The following is a 22547-nucleotide window of genomic DNA, read 5'->3' on the forward strand; positions in this document are numbered from 1 at the left end:
CCTCCCACTGAGACTACTTTGAGAACCACCTTTGACCACTGCAAATCTCCAAGTCACGGCTAGGTGTAAGAAAATGTAGGAAAGGCACAAACGTAACTTCATGAACCCTACCAAGAATAAGTCTATCTGAGTCAATACTCTCATCTCCTTCAAGTCACTGCTTACATGCCATCATGCCAACACTGCCCCATTTAAACCTGTACCCCACAGCTGTCTTACTCAGCTTTTTCACTGTTCTAAAACACCATTTTTCTATCACCTTGTAGCATGGCACATAATTTATTATTAATTATGCTTATGATCTGCCTCCCCAGTGTGTACATATTTTGCACACAGGCAGAGATACTGGGGTGTTTCAGGTGGCAGTGTATCCCAAATGCCTACATTAATGTGTAGTATTCAATAAATATTTGCTGAAGGAATGAATTTAAAAGTTACAGTTCACCCAGGCCTAAATGGATTGCTTTGCTAAGTGGAGTGAGAGACAATTTTCAAGTTAAAATCATTACTACTTATGAAGAACAATTTTATTTCTCTAGATCATTATCATACTTAAGTGTCCTACAAACAAAGTAGAGTTCATTCCCTCCCAGTGTGGTCCTAAATAGAGGGATGTGCATGAACCAGAGAGGGACAGAAGATAGTAAGAGGGGCTTTCAAGGGCCCTCTGAAATCCCAGCCCCCCACAGATGGCCCCAGGACAGTCTTAAGGACATAGTGTTAAAGTTATTTCTCTTCCTTGGTTCTCCAAAGGTCTGGCTAAGCCGTCTAAGATTACTGGTTCTCAAATACGTTTTCAAGTGAGCAGGGTGCAGAATTGGAGAAGATCCACAGTGTAGGCCTGGTAAATTCCAAGACACCCAGCCAAATAAGCAGTTTCCAGGGGCAGTAAGTTACTGTTACTCTCCCCTCTACGCTGAGGGTGTAAATGTTAGACAGGCAACTGCCCAGGCCAACAGACCAATGTCTGATTGCTTTCTAGGGAGTCCAAACTCAGGGCACTGCACCTCTATTCCTGTTCATGTCCTCTACCCTCGGGAGCTCTTAGACACACACATGGCTATTCAGCACAAACGCTCTCGGAGAAGCACATTTACCCTCCTTTTCACAAGGAAGCAGGGAGAATGCAAGTAAGACCTGCTGAACTAAACAGTCATTCCAGAGCTCTATCCACTGTGATGATGAGTCACCAAAGCAGCCAATGAGGGCTCTACGAGCAGTCTAACTTAGGCAAAGGATACTTAAGGCTCAATTACCCTAAGACTGGTTATTAATCAAATACTACAGGGATTCCAAAACATGGAATGAAGAAACAGAATTCAAAGTCAAAGGTGGGTGGGCCTTTTCTGTTTATTAATATTTATTGTGTGTGTTTAGCTAACCTTTGTAAACTCTGCAGCTAATGCGGCTCCACACTTTGTCCTGTCAAGGAAATGCATCTTAGAGCAGAGAGCTGGCCCCCTGCCAAACCAAACAATCCCTGAGACAGCGGCGGGGCTGGGGAGCAAGCCGAGCTGCCATGCTGCTAACTTGTCAAACATACATACCGGGCTTTACTTAACAACAATGGGACACGTGCCTGCTAGAAACCCAACGAACTATCATAAGACAGATGAGCTATAGCTACTTAGAGAGAGTGCATTCACTCAAGCAACCATCCACCCAAGATTTCTTCCGTCCTCTCTTCTTGAGGAGGTGCTTCTGTGGCTGGGGGTTGTCACAGTCAGACCGACAAGAATTCCTGAGAGAGGCAGCAAACACAGGGTCCAGAACATGTCTGAATGGAAGGACCAGAGAAGAACATGGCACGAGAGCTACAAGGATCCAGGGAAAAGCCTTCACACTGTATCATGAGATTCAAATGGCAGAAGACCACTGTAATGAAAAGAACTAGATTCTGAAATAGTGTGCATCTTTTAATATACTGATTTGCTTCATTAAATTGGTAAAGCATTTTAATCTTACACTAATATACTTCATCCTACCAAAACAATGTGGGTCCACTATTGGCTTCCTCTAGTTACCTAAACTGAACTCCATCTTGGCATAAAATTAGGTATGGTCTTGTAAACCAAAGCCTACCTTCATTTTAGCATTATAGTTTGGTAGTGCAGAGTAACTACAATCTGCCCTAAAGGTACTTAGCTCTAGCAGCAGCCAGAAAGATATAGTAACTAGAACTGGAGATCATAAGCAGGATGACAGGAAGGAGGTACAAAACTAATATGCTTAACACAGATCTTTCTTCTCTGCAGAGACCAAAGAAAAAAGAGGGTGGTGGGCTGGGGTGAAAGACAGCACTGTGTACAAACAGCAGTATCAATATTCCAAAACAGAAATTTTGGAATTACCCCTTAGCAAAAATAAAATGGCCACAAAAAATTCCAAATAATTTATTTCTGTGGTTTTTCTGGTTTACTTTAAGTGAAATCACGGAAGCAAATAAAGATAGGGGAAGGAAACCAATGAGAGAAATGTATTTATATTTTAGGACATGGTGGGAAGGGAACTACCAAGTATCTGGAACTTTATATTATTTAAAGTAATTGAATCCTCGCAACAATACTACAAAATTAGTAATGTCAGTCTCATTTTGCAAGAAGAAACGGAGGCTTGTAGGAGGGTATGTAACTTTCCTAAGCCACATAACTTGTACAGAGAGGAGCTGGGATCAGCGGGGAGGTTTTCCAATGCTGGTTTCCTGATACTACTTAATTATGCAAAGTCCTATTTTAGTAGATAGGGAGGAAGGGGTGTGGGAGATTTGAAATCATTCCCAAACCCACCTAAGCCAGAAGTAGAAATCTTAGCAAGTTTATATTAAAAAGCAGATGGTATAACTAAAATCATAAAGGAAAAGGCCCACTACTACTCAGGTCATAAATGTTACTATAAAAGAAATCAATGCCTGTGTAATATCTGAGGCGTCTGTAATGAACATATCTAAACACCATCCTTATTCTACTTTACATGCTAAAAGAAGCCTAACACCCTTCATAATTTTATATCTTAAACATGATTATGATGAAACACCATGTCCTGATCCTTCCCAGCTGCTGACCCACACTGTAAACCAAACTCCATCTGGTTTTTTCATGTTTGGTTTTTGTCACATAGTACATGAATGGATAAGTTAACTAGTGATCCTCTAGGAGAACAAGCATTTTTCAGAATTTGCAAATAAGGACCTTACACCTGTCTGTGAAGGAGACTGCCCGATTGCTTTGCAGACGTGTACAGTGGCAGCCCACAGTCAGGGACGTCCTGGGGAATACCAGTGCATTTGAGTGGCTGCTTGTGTGCTGATTCCCAAGGCTAAGATCATAGATCAAGATACAAGTCCAAAATAAATACAAAGGCAGATGAAAATGGAAAAATACTGGAGAAAGAACTTTCTCCAAATTTCACACACCCAAGTTTTATTTCACAGAAAGATAAACTGCTTTCTAGATTAAAATACGGAACCACGGAGGTAGAAGAGTAAGACGGGAATCCTCTATCCTTTTCTAGGCTATTTGTCCTGTCCTGCCAAAGCCCCGCTTTTCCCAAACTTGGATAATTCTGTTGCTTGTATGGGCCATGGGGCTGGGCCACATCCTTAAGTTCAGGAAGCAAACCTGGTGAATAAGCCTCAGTCTCCAATAAATAAGCCTCCTCAACACCCACCTGATCTCCATGGAGACATCCCTCAAATGGAAACAATTAAAGACAGACATTTTCTCTGCTCTTGTAAGTCCACACCTATCCTTTTTTCCTCCTCCACACCTCTCCAACCCCTCGGAAGTCCTACTGCGATGGCCAGACATGTAGCAACTGGTATTCTCTGCTGGAAAATCTTCTCAACCTTCCCCTTCCCTGCCCCAAATAATTTTCTGATAACCCAGATAGCATCTCAATGATGAAAAATTTTTTAAATGCCATGTCATTTTTATAGATGTAGGGTTTGCTGCAGAAAAGCAAACCAAGGAAAAGTGTTACTCTATACTGGCCATAAATATTTGAGAAAGACCTACAGATTATGCCTTTTAAAAACTAGCACCCAATTATCAAATTAATTCTCATCAAACCCATGAAAAACTCATTTATTAAAATCTTTTCATTTACAGCCTACCCTCTAAAATTAAGGTAACTCCTAAAGCAACAAAAATATGAAACCTGGTAGTTGTCCTTGGCACTAAATGAATCACATCTGTATCTGATAATAAAAATGCCTAAAGAATTTCATCACAAGAAAAAGTTCTCAGAGAAAATAGAAGGTCTCTTGGATAAGAAAATTAAATACAATTTTCTTCATCTAATTCAAAACACTAAATGTTAGTTCGCTCCAATCCACTTATTTGAGAAAAATTTATAAAGGCAAAGAAAGCACAAATAATGACTGAAGAAAATCTGGTAATTACTTTTATTGACAACAGTCTGGGAGCAGGAAACAAACAGGAGGCTGGAAGTTGGAGTCCACAAGATGAGTGACACCGGTGGTGGAGGCCACCAGGCAAATATCCCAGAAGCCCCACGCCACCGTGATCCACACAGAAGCAGCACTTACTGGAGGCACTGTCCCACAATTCTGGCAAAGAATTGAGCCTTAGGCAAATCAGTTCCAGCAAAGAGTAACCTTCTCTATTTATACCACACTTTATCATTATGGGCACCAGGTTGAGAAAAAGCTTCCAAAGCACTCCCTAAGACCATGTTTCTCAATCTAATCTATATAGACTCAGGCCTGTTTATCCTTCTTCATTTATAAATAGAGATGGCCAAGACTGTGCATCAAAAACCCACAGTTAACATCATATTCTATGGTGAAAATCTTTTCCCTAAAATCAGGAACAAGATAAAGATGTCCACTCTACCATTTTTATTCAACACAGTACTGGAAGTCGTAGCTATAGTGATCAGACAAGAAAAAGAAATAAAAGGCATCCACATAGGTGAGGAAGAAGTAAAACTTTTCTATTTGCAGATCAGCTGACACTATATATAGAAAACTCTAAAGACCATCAAAAAAACTATTAGAACTAACAAATGAATTTAGTAAGGTCACAGGAAACAAAATATGCAGAAATCCATTGCATTCTTATATACTAATAATAAAGTGGTAGAAAGAGAAATTAACAATCTCATTTAAGTACCTGAAACAATAAATTACCTAGAAATAAGCTTAACCAAAGAGGTGAAAGACCTTTACTCTGAAATAAAAACAGTGATGAAAGAAATTAAAGATGACACAAACAAATGGTAAGATGTTCCATGCTCATGGAGTAGAAGAAAGAACATTGTTAAAATGTCCACATTACCTAAAGCAATCTCTGGATTTAATGCAACCCCTATCAAAATACTAACAGCATTCTTCACAGAACTAGAACAAAAAATTCTTAAACTTTGTATGGAACCACCAAAGACCCCGAATAGCCAACGCGATCTTGAAAAAGAAGAACAAAACTGGAGGTATCACAATCTCAGACATCAAGATATACTACACCAAGCTACACTGATCAAAACAGTATAGTACTGACACAAAAACAGACACACAAATCAGGAGACCAGACTAGAGAGCCCAGAAGTAAATCCATAATTATATGGTCAATTAATCCTCAACAAAAGAGTCAAGAATATGTAATGGGGGAAAAAAGTTTCTTCAGCAAATGTTGCTTGGAAAACTGGATAGCTACATGCAAAAGATATGAAACTGGACCTATTTCTCAAACCATATACAAAAATAAACTCAAAATGGATTAAGGACCTAAATGTGAGACCTGAAACCATAAAAATCTTAGGAAAGCACAGGCAGAAATTTATTTGACATTGGTCATGGTAACATTTTTCTATATACGTTTCCTAAGGCAAGGGAAACAAAAGCAAAAACATACTATTGGGCCTACATCAAAATAAAAAGCTTCTGCACAGCAAACCAGCAACAAAACTAAACAACAACCTACTGAATGGGAGAAAATATTTGCCTAAGACATACCCGATAAAGGGTTGAGATTCAAAACACATAAAGAACTTATGTAACTCAACACCCAAAAAGCAATCTGATTAGAGAATGGGCAAAGGACTTGAATAGACATTTTTCCAAAGAAGACATGTAGATGGTCAAAAGACACATAAAAAGATGCTCGACATCACTCATCATCAGGGAAATGTAAATCAAAACCTTAATGTGATATCACCTCACACCTGTCAGAATGACTAAAATCAAACACACAAGAAACAACAAGTGTTGGTGAAGATGTAGAGAAAAATATACCCTTACTCACTGTTGGTGGGAATGCTAACTGATCCAGTTTTGAGTAACTGCAGGTTCCTCAAAAAATTAAAAATATAATTGCCATATCATCCAGAATTCCACTATACTAATTCAAAAAGATATATGCATCCTTTGCTTATAGTGGCATTAATTACAATAGCCAAATTATGGAAGCAACCCAAGTGCCCATAAACAGATGAATGGATAAAGAAGATGTGGTATATACATACAATAAAATATTAGTCATCCATAAAAAAGGATGAAGTCTTGCCATTTGCAACAACATAGATGGATCTACAGGGTATAATGCTAAGTGAAATAAGTCACTGAGTCTGAGAAAGAGAAATACCATGACCTTGCTCATAAGTGAAATTTAAGGAGCAAAACAAACAGCAAAGAAAAAAGAGACAAACCAGAGTTGAATCTTTTTTTTTTATATGTTTTATTTATTTTTGAGACAGAGAGAGAGACAGAGCATGAGAGGGGGAGGGACAGAGAGACGGGGAGACATAGAATCTGAAGCAGGCTCCAGGCTCTGAGCTGTCAGCACAGACCCTGACGCGGGGGCTCAAACCCACGAACGTAAGATCATGACCAGAGCCAAAGTTGGAGGCTTAACCGACTGAGTCACCCAGGGACCCCAAGAGTCTTTTAACTATAGAAAACAGATGGATACCAGAGGGGAGGTGGGTGGGGGATGGGTAAAATAGACTATGGGGATTAAGAGTGTACTTGTCCTGATGAGCACTGAGTAATGTAAAGAATTGTTAAGTCACTATATGTACTCCTGAAACTAATATAACACTGTATGCTAACTACATTGGAATTAAAACTTTAAGAAAGATAGAGATGGGCATAAAGATAATAACCATACATCTTTTGTTTATATAAATAGACAAAACACAAGTGGATAAAGCTATTAAATCCCTAACTACAAGATAAGAAATATATATAATTAGATCTTGGAAATCATCAAGTATGTAAACCCTTTCCCTGCTCTCCCCAAATAACGGAAAAGGTCATTGCTCAAAAATGAACTATATAGGATATGTACAGCACTATTTATCTTAATATGGTATGGGTAAAGATGTTTTGCAAATCATACTCTTTAACTTAGCCCTTTGGGGGTCTTGTAATCCTCCTCATCCATGACACTGCATTATCTATCACTCCAAAAAAGAAAAAAAAAAGCCCTATCCTGGGATATGTGTTAATTATAGACCCCTTTCATCCTCACACTATGTAATTGTGCAAGTTTGGCCAGAGTTCCAATAGAGCAGCTGGAAAACTGGTTACCAAAGATCATTCATCAAATTCAGGTTGGGAGAGGAAACACTGTCACAGAATATTCTAGAAGACATGAAGTCCTTCACTGGTCTGCTGTCAGTGGGACGTAATACGGTGCTGGGGTTAGACAAGAGGGCACTAGTCATCAGTGCATTATGTTTCCACATTGTATAAAGAAATGTGTCATTCAAACACCTTCAAACAAAATCAAGTCCTCTTTTTCTGATATTTTATAAAGGAGTCAAGTATATTTCTCCTTCAGGGTTGTATTATCAAGTAGATAATTCTTCACCCAGTTTTGTCATTCATGGCAATCTTATCTATATAAGGAAATATAAATAAGTTTAAATACCAACTAAATAAAATACCAAACTCTCATGCAGAGAAGTAAAAAAAATGTTTCTATTTAATCAAAAGGGTAATAGTGACTCTTGCTACTGTTTTTGCTGGTCCAGAAATGGAAGCAAAACAGTAAACAGAAAATATTTCTTTGAAACTGCTGATATCAGTAAGTAGCAGATGCCTTTTAATATAGTATGTTACAGGGTTAAATGCCACTGGAAAATGAGTAAACTATTAAACAGAACAAGCCCTCCTTTTGGTCCTTATTCTTTTGCTTTCAGTGATTTGTGAAGTCTAAAGCAACATGTGATTGCCACTTCAACTCAATATAACTCCAAAAATGGGATCATCTCACACAGATTCTCAAATAGATAATTATAGGAAAGGCACCTCACTATAGATTTTGAATATGAATTCCTATTGCAACCATTATTTCAAAGAAAAGCATGGCTGAAAAAGACAGTATCAGAGATAAGAGAAATGTTGAGATAATATGACCCACAAGGCAATGTTTTAAAAAAACAAAACAAACCCAACGAAGTTCGGTTCCCTTAGACAAGAGAAGACTGAACAGAAACTTTATAAGAGGAAACAGAGGATGTGGGCCAGCTGTTCTCCAACTCCATGAGGACAGGAGTAAAGGATGTGGGCTCTAAGCATACATCCAGAGTAGAGAGGGGGAAAAAAAGATCTGATGGTAAGAGATTTCAACACCAGGAATGAACTCTTTGGGAGGGCTGCAAAGTCTTCTGTTAAAAGTCATTCTAAAAATCATATAGAAGAGGTAATCTGTAGTTCTCAGAGACAGATTCTGGAAGATAATACTGAGAAACTGAACAACAGATGCTTGATGGCAGCAAATTAAGTAAAAGCGAGTAGCTTTGCCTGTGGCACAGTTACGTCAAGGGAACACAGAACCGGAGTAAGAGAAGGGACTCACACCAGGATCAATGACATTATTTTATTTCCTACGATGTGAATGTCCTCACAAATGTTCAGGAATCTTAGAAACTTCCTCCTAGGCATGTCTGCTGCAATCTGTACTATTTCATTATGTATTTTCCATTACCATTGTAATTATTTTAATGAAAAAAAAAAGAAGAAGAATTGGTTTTGGGTGAGACAGAGGAAACATTCCATTCAGTCTCTCCCTCCGAATGCAGTTATATAAGACAGAAGGCATGGAACACCTATTCAAGGACTCTAAAAAGTAAATAGTATGGGTGGATTGGGGAATTAGTCCCAAATTCAAAGCATTGCTGAAGCCGAAGTTGAGTTTACTATTTCCCTCACTCTGTTGTTTTCTCTATCCCCCACCCCCAATCTGTGATGCTCAAAATATCAAAATTTTCAAAAAGCCAGGAGTCCAACTCAGTTTTCCTTTTGCCTTAAGCTTGGCACAGTATTGTTATTCTTCCCATTTTTGTTTAAAACATTGGTATTTTATTCATCCTGGATTTTTTGCAGTAATTTTCATTTTATATAATGTTGCATTAATATGTCATTTATCGGGGCGCCTGGGTGGCTCAGTCGGTTAAGCCTCTGGCTTCGGCTCAGGTCAGATCTCACGTTCGTGGGTTCGAGCCCCGCGTCAGGCTCTGTGCTGACCGCTAGCTCAGAGCCTGGAGCCTGCTTTCGGTTCTGTGTCTCCCTCTCTCTCTGACCCTCCCCCTCTCATACTCTGTCTCTCTCTGTATCAAAAATAAATAAAACATTAAAAAAAATTTAAAATGTCATTTATCTCTGAGTTTTTTGGCACCTCCTTAGATTTTGTGCTTGAGCCTGGCCCTAGTCTGGGCCCTGCCTCAACCTAATGCCTCCCTCTGTTACACCAAATTTAGCCCAAACTGGACCACTAGACCTAAATATAAGGCATAAATTTTTTAGAAGAAAATCTGGGGTCAGTCAAGGAGTTCTTAGACATGACACCATAAAATAAAAATTGATAAATTTTATCAAAATTAAAATCTTTTGCTTTGCAAAAGACGTGAGTTAAAAAAAAAAAAAGCAAGAGTAAGAGGATATATTTGCAAATATCCTTAAAAAAAAGAACTTAACCTAAAAAGAACTTGGTGTCTAGAATATAAAAAGAACTCTCAAAACAACAATAAGAACATTGGGGTGCCTGGGTAACTCAGTCGGTTAAGCGTCCAACTTTGGCTCAGGTCATGCTCTCGTGGTTGGTGAGTTCGAGCCCTGTATTGGGCTCTGTGCTGACAGCCCAGAGCCTGGAGCATACTTCTGATTCTGTGTCTCCTTTCTCTGCCCCTCCCTCACTCATGCTGTTTCTGTCTCTCTCTCTCTCTCAAAAATAAATAAAACATCTTTAAAAAACAATATGAAAACCAACAACCTGATTTAAACCTGATTCAAAAAATTCAAAAAAAAATTTGAAAAATTGCTTTACCAATGAGAATAATAATGCACAACAGGAACATGAAGATATTCAACATCATTAGCCATTAGAAACATGTAAATTATAATCACAATGAGATACCATTCCACAGTTATTAGAATGCATAAAATTAAAAAAAAAACCAACAACAAAGTGTTGGCAAGGATGCAAAGTGAATGGAAAACAAACACATCATTGGTGGGAATGCAAAATGGTACTGTTAATCCAAAGAACAGCTCGGCATTTTCTTTTCAAAATAATCATACACTCACGGTATGACCCAGGAAGCCTACTCTTAGGTTTTTACTCTAGTGAAATGAGAACTTAAGTTCACACAAAAACTTGTTTATGAATGCTTACGGCAGCTCTATCCATAATCTTTAAAAACTGGAAACAATCAGGGCGTCTGGGTGGCTCAGGTGGTTAAGCGTCCGACTTCAGCTCAGATCATGATCTCACAGTTTGTGGGTTCAAGCCCCACATCAGGCTCTGTGCTGACAGCTGAGAGCCTGGAGCCTGCTTTGGACTCTCTGTCTCCCTCTCTCTCTGCCTCTCCCCTACTCATGCTCTGTTTCTCTCTGTCTCAATATTAAATAAACATAAAAAAGAAAATTTAAAAAACTGGAAAAAAATCACGTGTCCTGTAGTAATCAGTGGAATACTACTGGCAATAAAATGTAACAACAAACTTGATACACACCATGACCTGGATGAGTCCCAAAAGCATTCTTCCAAAAGATGTTAGTCTAAGATGGTTACATATGGTCTGAGTCTGTTTAGAAGACATTCTTGAAAAGGTAGCACTACCGTGGAGAACACATCAGTGAACGCTAGGGGTTAGGAGTGGGGGGGCAAGGGAGGCAGAGAGTGAGTGACCACAGAAGTAGAGCACAAGGGAGTGTTTTGGAGGTAATGGAGCTGTTCTGTATCCTGATTGTGTTGATGGTGGCTCCATAAATTCATACATATGTCAAAAAATCGCAGAACTGGACATTTAAAAAAATATAAATTTTACTGTATAATTTAAAAAAATGGTAACAATGAATCAGCACTAAACTAGTTCTTATCATTTTCCTTACTTAAAACATTTGAAGACTTGATAAGGCATATATTACCATAAAATCAGGGATATCTTTTCTATTTGCATGTGCCTACAGCTGAGCACTCAACTGTATTCTTCATATCTTGAGAACTACTGTCCTGGAACATCTACAACATGATAGATTTACATGCAATGAGAAGTAATTTCATCAAGTCTTACTATACTGGCCCCCCTCAGACATTGTGAAGTTAACAGCTAACTTAGTAGGGGACTCTAGCTGAGGTCCGTGTGTGTGTGTGTGTGTGTGTGTGTGTGTGTGTGTGTGTGTGTGTGTGTGTGTGTATCTGTAGAAAGAGTGGGGGAGAGGAGCAGAGGAGAGAGAGAGAATGAAAATGAGAATCTTAAGCAGGTTCCATGCTCAGCAAAGAGCCCAACACGGGGCTTGAACCCATGAACTATAAGATCTAAACGGAGCTGAGATCAAGAGTTGGACACTCAATCAACTAAGCCGCCAAGGCACTCGGTTCAGGTACTGGACTCTCATAAGTACGCTTCAATTGAACTCTCATAAGTATGCTGCTTGCTTCAAGAAAAAATTTAGTAATCCAAACCACAGAAGCAGCCAAAATGCAATACTGTTTTTCATTATAACCCAATGGCATACCTTTTCTTCAGTGATTAAAGAAAATACTCCTACAGAAAGTAGTAGGCACTGATCATTGTGCATCCTGACAATAAGACACTGTCCTAATGGCCATGCTGGAAATTAGCTCTTGACCCTAAAAAAGGTAGTGCTAGAGAAAGAACCATGTAACTGTTGTACTGGCAGATTTACATTAAAACTCCATTATCTTCTACTTACTCCCAAGTTCATCATCAAATATTCATACATCATGGAAAACCAGGAAACAACCAGTGCGCATGTACTCTGCCTTCCTGTTCCCAAAGAGCAAATGCTCCAAAGACCTATGTTGAATAAGTACTGTCTTATCACTTGGCTGTGGGGAAATACACATATTTTATTAAGTACAAATATGTTAATCAGTATCCATCTAGAATCTGCATTGTTTAATCCTCCCAAGAAGGTGAATTACAGCAAAATTTCATTAAGCTGATGCTGCTTTATTCAAAATAATACATAATTCAGAGCAACTGCTATTCCCTAGTCAACCAGCTGCCTGACTGCTCTTTAATAAAAATCAGATAATGGAAAGCTAGTTAAACTCAAAGCCCATTTTTTCCATCCCCTGAGCTTCACATTAGGAAGGTTTCACTGTATTTTAGAAGGCAGATAAACGCAAAATACAGTCTTTCTCTCGAGTTTATTTTCAGGTGGCATTTGCACTGCCAACAGCTCCACTTCCCTCTGTGCACGATTACCTGTATGGTCCTGGTTGGGCAAAGACACTGCTTGACTCCTTTATTTCTAGAAAACATTTAAAGAGGTGTGATTCTGCATGTTCTGGAACCTTCCATCAGTGAGACAGGTCATTAGTCCATTCCCAATACAAAACGAAAGAACAGAGGACTTGCTCAACTCTCCAGAGACCAGCTATCACAAGCCTCGCTTCATTAATTTGTTTGAAGGGAATTTCCAGGGTAGTTATATCCATACTCAAATGTAAGAACAAAGATACTTTCCAAAGCCATTTCGGAGGACTTCTGGAATAGCCATTAATTTGAATGACCTTTCTGCTCTCGTACATATGTGCAAAAAATGGAGGATGATTATAGTTGGAATGGTCAGGATGTCCCTTCCATTTATAAATTAAGATAAATAGCGAGGTAGCTCTGTGATGGGTCCATTATTTTATGGCCTTGTTATATCCATTTATTCTTTCCCTTCAATCTCTTTAGATTTAAGATATCAACATACTCTCCTAATAAAAACACAAAAACATTTTATGTGAAACGAAAGTGGTAATACTTTCATTTTAGGTTATAAGTCATTCTTTATGTTTTTTTTATTTTTTATTTTTGTTTTTTATTTATTTTTGATAGACAGAGAAAGACACTGCAAACAGGGGAGGGTCAGAGAGAGAAGGAGACACAGAATACGAAGCAGGCTCCAGGCTCTGAGCTAGCTGTCAGCACAGAGCCCGACGCAGGGCTTGAACCCACGAACTATGAGATCATGACCTGAGCTGAAGCCGGATGCTTAACTGACTGAGCCACTCAGGCGCCCCTAGGTCATTCTTTATGTTAACAAATACAGCAATTTTCTTGGACATCAACATTTTTTAATTTAAATGTCATATTGGGACTAATCTATGTGTGATATGGTTAGATATGATATTTACTTTCTTTGTTATCTTTTCTATATTGTCAGGTTTTTTAGATTTAATATGTACTACATTTGTAACCAGAAAAATACATTAAAATACCAAAAAGTTGGGGCGCCTGGGTGGCTCAGTTGGTTGAGTGTCCAAGTCTTGATTTTGGCTCAGGTCATGATCCCAGGGTTGTAGGATCAAGCCCTGCATCAAGCCCCACATTAGACTCTTAATCTTAACATGGAGTCTGCTTAAGATTCTCTCTCTCCCTCCCTCTGCCCCTCTACTCTGTGCTCACACACTCTCTCTAAGAAATAAAGAAACAAAAAACCCAAAAGCTAATCTGGTATAGTCCTCACTGATATATATGAAGAATCAGATCTTGCAAGGTAAGGAAAAATAATGTAAACTCAAGTTCCTGTCAGAACTTCACCTAATTAAATACAGAAGGAAATGTAGTGGGGTGCCTGGGTGGCTCAGTTGGTTGGGGGTCCAACCTTGGCTCAGGTCATGATGTAGCAGTTCGTAGGTTTGAGCCCTACATCAGGCTCTGTGCTGACAGCTCAGAGCCTGGAGCCTGCTTCGGATTCTGTGAGTCCCTCTCTCTCTGCCCCTCCCCCACTCACGCTCTGTTTCTCTCTGTCTCAATAATAAATAAACATTAATATGTTGATATGTTTATCGAAATTTTTGTTCAAAAGAAATCATTTTTTTTACACAATATGGACCTTGCTTTCTCCTTAGTGTGTCTAATAGGCTATCTCTATAATAAGATAAATAGGTGTTAAATAAGATATTTCTCCTTCCTTTGGTACATATATATGCTATCACTTAATTAACAGAATTTTAATAATAATTTTATTTTTCAAGCAATACCCATGATAATAAGGGGCAGGAATACAGCCTATAGTAAGTAAATAAATAAATCTGGCAGAAAAACTTCAAGTTCTCCCTATATTTCAGGGGAAGGCCAGAGTTAATACTAATAATAAATAGAAAAGTAATTTTTTTAATTTCACTTTCCTCCATTTGATGAAGATGCAAATAATTGATAAAGCCCCAGGAAGACAGATCCAGAACATATACTTTCTCTAACTGTAGAGTTGGCTCCATGAAAAAAATTAACAGTAAGATATCAAACTGATGATACCAATTACTTGACATTCTGAGTTTTCTTTCTTAAAGAACATAAATGAGATGTGCATAATCTAGATTTCATTTCTCACAGGAAGACGATATTCTGGAGAATAAGTAATGGTAGAAAAGAAGCAAAAACCTAAGAAAATCCTTGCTCTTTGCTATCTATTCTCTCTGGTGGTTAAAAAATGTCCCTAAAGATAATCAAATATGTTATAGTCACAAATGAATCCTTTTTCTTCCATAAAAGACCTTTACTATTGTATTTCTTATGTTGGTACTAGGATTCTCAATCAACTTTGAAATGACTAACGCAGTTTAGTTGAAAATGAATAAATGAATGAATGAAATCAAGCAGTCTAGTCCTTTCCCTTAAGTGACCATATACCAATCAGTTTGCTAGATGCTATAGCCCATGTAAAAGTTAATTTTTTTTCTTGCTATTCCTCACTTCATTCGGTCAATGTTCACAGAAACAGAGGTCCCTCACCTAAGTACATAAGCTAACAAACAAATCAGAAGAGTCGTTAGGATCAAGTGTGAAATTTCTGGCTTTTTGCCTTTCTACTTTTTGTTAAAACATTTTTTTTAATGTTTATTTATTTCTGAGAGAGAGAACAGGGAGAGAGTGCAGGGGAGGGGCAGAGAGAAAGGGAGAGAGAGAATCCCAAGCAGGCTTCACACCATCAGTGCAGAGGACACTGTGGGGCTCGTGCCCACGAGCCACGACATCATGACCTGAACCAAACCCAAGAGTCAGATGCTTAACTGACTGAACCACTCAGTCAGTTGATTTATATGAGTTAAAAAGAGGGAAAAATCTGCTAGTCACTTTATAACAAATTATAGTTTGATGAAAAATTACTAAGTTAATAATAGTCCATAATGTTATTTCAGGGCATCTCCTGAAATAACTAGAACTTTGAAAAGGTTTGAAAATGTCTATTTTTTCCAAACATAATTATTTTTTAAAATATTGATACATCATCTCCAAATTATATTTTGTTCATTCTTTCTCTCCTATACTTTGATTACATAAATGGAGTGATGGTTGCGTTTTACACAATATACAAAAGCTTAGAATTCCATCTTACACAAAACTAAAGTAAGCTTGTAAACTCAAGATTCATGTTATATTCTGGAATTTATCTTAGAAAAGAGGCTAAACACACTACTTGAATCATAAAAAAATTAGATGATAAATGAGAAATATGCACTTTTTTTAGGTCACAATAACAATAGTAAATGCTAAAGAAACATTTGTCATCTCCTAGTGAAGAGAATCTCTATACTGAATAGAGAAAAAAAATTTTTTAAGAGTATATATGACAATGCAGAGGATGGAATTAAATCAGTTTTTTCCTTTAGGTTTATTTAAAATAAATATGGAAAATGAAATTTTTATATTTTTAAAATATATTTATTGTGAAAGCTATAGTATAGCTTTTAGTTATTAGGAAACTGCATAGTTGTTAACATCCCTGACTGAAAACATTGTTTGGCTCCATATACGTGCTGTGCTTGGCATTCTAAAATACAATGATCTAGGGGTATATCTTATTTTAGAAGAGGATGTGAGAATACAATCATTCATATTTTATTCAAGTAAATGGACTCATTGAGGCTAGACCTAAAGCCACCGTTGTCTGTGCCTAGTCAAGCAAGCAAACCACTAAATGCTGAGATGTTGCCTTTTATGTAAATTAAAACTCAACACAGTAAGTACCTTACCACAGCAGAGCATGGTATTTCCAAAAGAAATGACTATTCTGGTTTTTAATGACAAAATCAAAATAAAATAGATATTTTTGGTCCTTATAGCAAAACGTATACCCTCTTTATCCATGCCAAAGAATACACTTATTTTCTTACATTCCAAGAAGCCTTCAAACTTCAGTAAATAAATCAAAGGGACATTTTAAAGTTCCTTTAACATAACATTCTACTTACTAGGTAAACAAAAACAATGCTGTCTGGGGGGTGCCTGGGCAGCTCAGTTGCGGTTAAGAGTCTAACTCTTGATTTCTGCTCAGATCATGATCTCAGGTTTCTATGTGTGAGACTGAGTCTGAGTCGGGCTCTGTGTTGATAGCATGTGCAGTCTGCTTGGGATTCTCTCTCTCTCCCTCTCACTCTGCCCCTACCCTGCTTGTGTGCCCTCTCTCAAAAATAAATGATCTTCAAAAAACCAAAACAATGCTGTCTGACTTAACAAAAAAAAAAATGCAAACAAATCCTAAATCAATTATGTAGAAGACCACTTTAAAGTGCAATGGCTTTGTCCCTATTTGAAGTTTTCTTTCCACCCATCTATTAATATGGATCTCAAAATCTGTTTCCTGACTTTTCTAACGTAATTCAATATAAGGTATATTCCATTAATGACCATTCTTTTTTGTTAGCTTCTCTTTATTTGCTCATGCCTTAAACATTCAGGTTTCCTAGGGCTCATGTTCTCCATCCTTTGGGACCAATCAGCAGCCAATATTTCAACTATAACCTGTAAATATTTCTTCCAAAACTGTGTCTTCTTTCTCTTAGGCACCAAACTCATGTAGCCATCTGCCTACTATCTCCACCCAGATGTCCTGCAGGCATTTGAAGCTCAACATATCAACAATACTCTGTATTTCTTCCGAATTCTGCTTTCTTTTCTCTTACTTTCTTTTTTTAATTTCAGAAAACACTGACTCAGTTTCCCAAGTAATAAACCTCAGCCTTCATACACAAATACCAAATCTTATAAATCTAACCTTTACTGTTCTAAATGAATGTTCTAAAATGTTCTAGAATGAACTGTTCTAAAGCCTAAATTTGATTGTGTCATTCCTTTGCTTTAAACAAACAAACAAAGATAAACTCACTTTATTATGGTCTACAAGATCAGGCTACTTTTCCATCTCTAGTTACTTCTCTCCTGCCTCACTCTCCAAAGACATGCCTGGGCTCTACAGAATGCATTACATGCGCTTCTCCAGTATACCTTTCACTTATTCAATAACTATTGATTAAATACAACCAATATATCCGTCAGTTCTAAACACTGTGAACACAACAAAGTTTCTGCTCTAGTGGGCTTACATCCTGGTGAAGAACACAGATAAAACAAACAAACATATAATAGATGCAATGGCGGTAAGGACTATGGAGAAAAAGAACTAGCTAGAAAAGCATCTCAGAGCAACACAGCAAACGGCATGTACTGTACACTACAAAAACCTAGTGTGCATTAAAAGTGCAATCATACATCCCTTAATTTATTTAGGTTTTAAATTTAATTATAATTTAAAACCACAACACCATGAGTAATCCTGAAATGTATAGTCATTGAGAGGCATAACAGAACACAGCTTACTTCTGGAACAACCAACTATAATAATTTCATTTTTTGAGATTAAAATTGATAGAGTCAAGAGTGTTTTCTTTGATTCTAGCGTTTTAGTTGGCTCTTGGCTGTACCCCCCAAAAATTATTATTAGTGCTGGCACATTTCAAATTATGTCATGAGATTAGAATCTATAAAACCCAAGTACTCATCTAGAATTAATCTCGTTGTTATTTCATTGTCTCTAACTATACCATGGTTTCAAATTTAGGGCCTACAAATTAAGACTCCATAGTAATACTAGGACATTAGAGACAGGAGCTTTTTACTGGTGACTTAAAAACAACTGTTCAACTGTCTGAATCATTTAAGTATATAATATGTCCCAACTGTTTACAAAGAGCTGAAACGACAGGGGAAGCCTACATAAGGGCTCTGTTTAAGATATAGGATATTGCTAAAGGATTTGACAGTGAGCCAAAGGAAACTTACAGACATTAATTGGTCTGTTTCATACTCAGAAAATAACGATGACTTACCTTACTATCGAAATAACAATACATACTTTAAAAGACTATAAAGGAATTCAGATTTTCCTCTGGGAAACTTCACTAAGACTACATTACATACAGCTCTAGTCTCAGGGCGGGAATGAATGAATCAATGAATCAGTGCATGCACGCTAGTGTTTTAGTGCTTATATAAATATGTAAAAAAAAGAATGTATTTTTTTTTAGATAGGAGAAATTAAATCTGAAATGTTTTAAGCTTCCAAATAACTAAACAGAAATTGAGCTCAGCAGAAGCTCAGCCTTACAGCAATGACAATTCTGGCAAGCCAAACTTGGTCAACGATTTTGTGGTTTAGGAAACAATGACACAATTCATCACTTTCAGAGGGCATAACTTTCATTTCTGTCCACAATCCCTGAATCTTCACAAACATGCACAGTGTGGGACACTCCCTTCTACAGCCTACATGATGATTAGATTAGCATCTGCTCTCTTCAAACTGGTTGGCAAGAGACAAACAACCTCATCCTCGCTGAAATTCTGACTGAAGCGTGACAGACCCATCAGAAATACTGGGTCAAAGGCAGGGAAGGGTAGATCAGCCAGTCTGCAACAGTCTTAATAATTCCTGTGCCGGAGAAAAGAAGTAACTACTGTCGCACTGTAAGGGCCAGGGCTATGTTCTATTTAAAAACTAAAACCAAAACAAAAAATGACTAAGAGGCAAACTTCATTCTCAAGGCTGAGGAGAAAAGAATTTACATACCGCATCTGTGATGTCTATTTCATACACCCTTTGGAAAGTCCTGCGCTCAAAGAAAACAAGTTTGCCGCTGCCACAGCCCCTTGGAACAGATGTCCCAGTGACCACGAGCTTGTCATCTGGACTGAAACAGCAGTCAGTCCTATAGACAAAAACAGTGTATAAGCCTAAGCGTATGACTCTACAACAGTGAGTTAAATAAAAATACAAACAATAGCATTGTAATAAGAAGTAACTCTTAAAGAGGGCTTACAGTAAGTCAAGCACTTATTTTTTTTTGCTTAATCTTCACAACAATCTTATGAGGTGGATAGTACTATTCCCATTTTACTGATGAGGAAACTGAGGCAGAGAGAGATAAATTAACCCTGTGTAAGATCACAAAAGTAAGCGGTGCAGCTGGGATTCAAACTTAGGTCATCTGATCCCAGAATCTGTGCTTTTAACTTCTACACACTGTATTTTTTAATGTAAAGGAAGTGTGGGAAAAACTCAATAGAGACATCGACAGTGCTATAGACAAATAGACATTGTATGACTAATGTCTAAGTAGTGATTATTTTGTCCAGTTTTGAAATTATGTTTTTTACTACCACTAACCACCATCCCCAAATAATTTGAGTTTTGTCAACTCAAGCACCATGAAATGAGGAGCAGGTTGGACTGCTGGAACCTGACTGATGGCAAGAATTCAACAGCCCTTGTCATAAGAGATCTGGCCACCTGATTGTGAACAGTCTAAGACATGGTCCAACGAAGTCAGACAGTTAGCATAGCTTGTAGCAGGCATAATAGCTCAAAAAAGTCTCATCAACTGTAAATTCATGTTTATTTGTCCATCTGTTTGTTTCAACAGATAAATGCCATGGGCAATGGACCGCGCTGGAATTAGTGCTCTGCTATTACAGTTTCCTGCACTTGGCGCCTCCATCAACTTCACACTGTCCCTGTTGGTCATTATTTAACACACATGTGAAATTTTATTTCTACATAAATAGAAAGTTTTGCTTAGGCAGCAACTATAGGACTTAAAGTTCAAATCCCACCTCAGCTGCCTCAAAAAATCTTTACGTGCTTCAGTTGTCAACTTAAGAAAACGGAGAGAACAGTGTTCAGCTACCTCGAGCAGGATGCTCTGAACAAGGGAAGGATCTCTGAATTATTGACTGGAATGAGGATAAGAAAGAATTGAGAAAATAATGTATAATAATGCTCAGTAACTATGAAAAACTGCTTTAACAGAATGGGTTCAAATTTTAAAGATAACAAATTTGAAGGCCTACCCTGTCATTTACATATATTAAAAGAACAACTCAATCCCTTAAAATATTTTTACTGCCCCAAGACCTATGTGTGTATACACATATACAGACACATACAAACACATGAACATACATCATTTCAACCTCAAAAGAAATTTATGATCTGAAGAATGTGCAAATGAAAAGGAAAAATAAAATGCATCTTCAAGAACAGATTTCAAATACTCTTCATGTCCCTTTTTAAAAGACATATGATATAAATTAACATTAAGGTGGAGATATTTTGTGTCCATTCTCTTATGTTTACCAACAATTTAAAATAAGCTACTTACATTGGGAACATGGTAGGAAGATCCGAGGCTGAAAAAAGTGGCTTATTAAACTGTCGAATGTCCCATAATTTCAGTGTGTCATCACCTGAGAGAGGAATGAAAAAGAAAAAAGAAAAAAAAGAAAGTGAATTGTGCAAAAAGAACTAGTTCCAACTTGAGAGTTTGCTAACCTTAGTGTATAACTATAGAAAGAAAGGAGAGTAGGGAGGAAAAGAAAAAAAAAAGGCAAAGAAAGATGCACATAAGTGTTTTACTTTCTTAACTGTTTGGGGAGTTTGAAAGTAGTAGATGTGAGAACAGTAGAAAGATATATGATAATGAACTGGCCTCCTAGAAATAAATTTTCAAACTGATGTAGCGTCTGTAGGCTAGAAGGAACCCTGGAGAATCTACTCTAAGGAGTGATTTCACAGCAGCTGGCAGTTCCCCTAAGGTACAGTTGAGCATAACCTGACTGCTTAAGAAGATATTAATTTAACAACCATCAGGACTGAAAACAGTTCAATTCACAACAGATTCTTTCTCCCACTGGTGTGTAGATGAAGCTATCCATTAACATTAATGAGGGTGAGCCATGTGGGTCCCTTCCCTCCAGTGTAACTCCACCTGTGGCCATCACTCTTCACTCTGCTGGGGAGTACGGCTTTTCCAAGCTCTTTCAAGTATAATGGATATTCTTCTAAGGATCACTTTTTTATATTTCTATAGGGCTACTAACTAATATTCCCGACCGGAATGAAAGCCAAAACTCATATAAATTATGTCTTAGCTGCTCTTTCTCCCCAGCGTCCACAGCTGAGACCTGCCTCAACCCCTTGGGTCCAATAAAGAATCAATATCAGGTGCAAGTGAGGTGAGTGGAGAGTTCAATAAAAATCTCCACTGTTTCCCAAGTGACCCTTCCTCCAAAACACTCTTCTGGCAGGTGCACTAATCCTCAACTGGCTGGACTGGGGACCTGCTTATACTGGAAGAACTTTGTAAGATTCACCTTTTTGCTTTTAGTCTTTTAAAAAAAAATTACATATTCTCACAATTCTCAAAGAGTAAAAAGAACATTAATCTGCATTAAAGAGTTTAGCTAAACTGGCAGGTTCTGGAACTAGCAGGAACATCTTACAACACCCAGGGACTCTGCTGAATAGAATTCCATCTGTCATGTTCTATACACCCAGGAAGAAAAATGATGGAATATAGTATATAGTTGTGTTGGCAACATGTTACCCAACAACTATTACAGGACGGAAGGGGAAGGTAGAATTATCACCAACAGGACTGTGACTGAAATGCAGTTAGTCCTGTACTTCTAGTACTTAACAACTGGGTTGGGGCTGGCTGTTTTAGAATCCTCTGAGTAGAATTTTCAAACTATGCTTCTCTCTTATTCCTCTCTTGTCTCCCCACTCCACGTTGGAGATTTGGGTACACCTTCTAAAGGGGCAAGAGTAAATGTGAGAATTTCTAGATGAAACATTTATCATTTGAAAAACTTTCTCAGAAGATTCAGAAACGCACTCTTGGGGTAAGAACCACTATTTGTAAGTAAAGAGTACATATAGTTTTAATTAATTAAGAGTCATCTCAGGACTCGAATAGGTTAGAATTGCTGAACCAAAATACATATTT

The 22547-nt window shown here is 37.7% G+C and overlaps 1 protein-coding gene across 2 annotated transcripts in view; it reads right to left on the reverse strand.

Moving 5' to 3' along the window:
- WDR70 (WD repeat domain 70) overlaps positions 1 to 22547 on the reverse strand; it is a 296048-nt gene that overhangs the window by 27739 nt on the left and 245762 nt on the right. For both annotated transcript variants that reach the window (XM_029940982.1, XM_029940983.1), the window contains 2 exons: positions 20922 to 21006; positions 19331 to 19469 (listed from right to left, as the gene is read on the reverse strand). In XM_029940982.1, the coding sequence (XP_029796842.1) occupies positions 19331 to 19469; positions 20922 to 21006 (224 nt within the window). The remainder of the gene's footprint in view (positions 1 to 19330; positions 19470 to 20921; positions 21007 to 22547) is intronic.

The sequence above is a fragment of the Suricata suricatta genome, chromosome 6 (assembly GCF_006229205.1).
Source record: "Suricata suricatta isolate VVHF042 chromosome 6, meerkat_22Aug2017_6uvM2_HiC, whole genome shotgun sequence".
NCBI classification, from domain to species: domain Eukaryota; kingdom Metazoa; phylum Chordata; class Mammalia; order Carnivora; family Herpestidae; genus Suricata; species Suricata suricatta.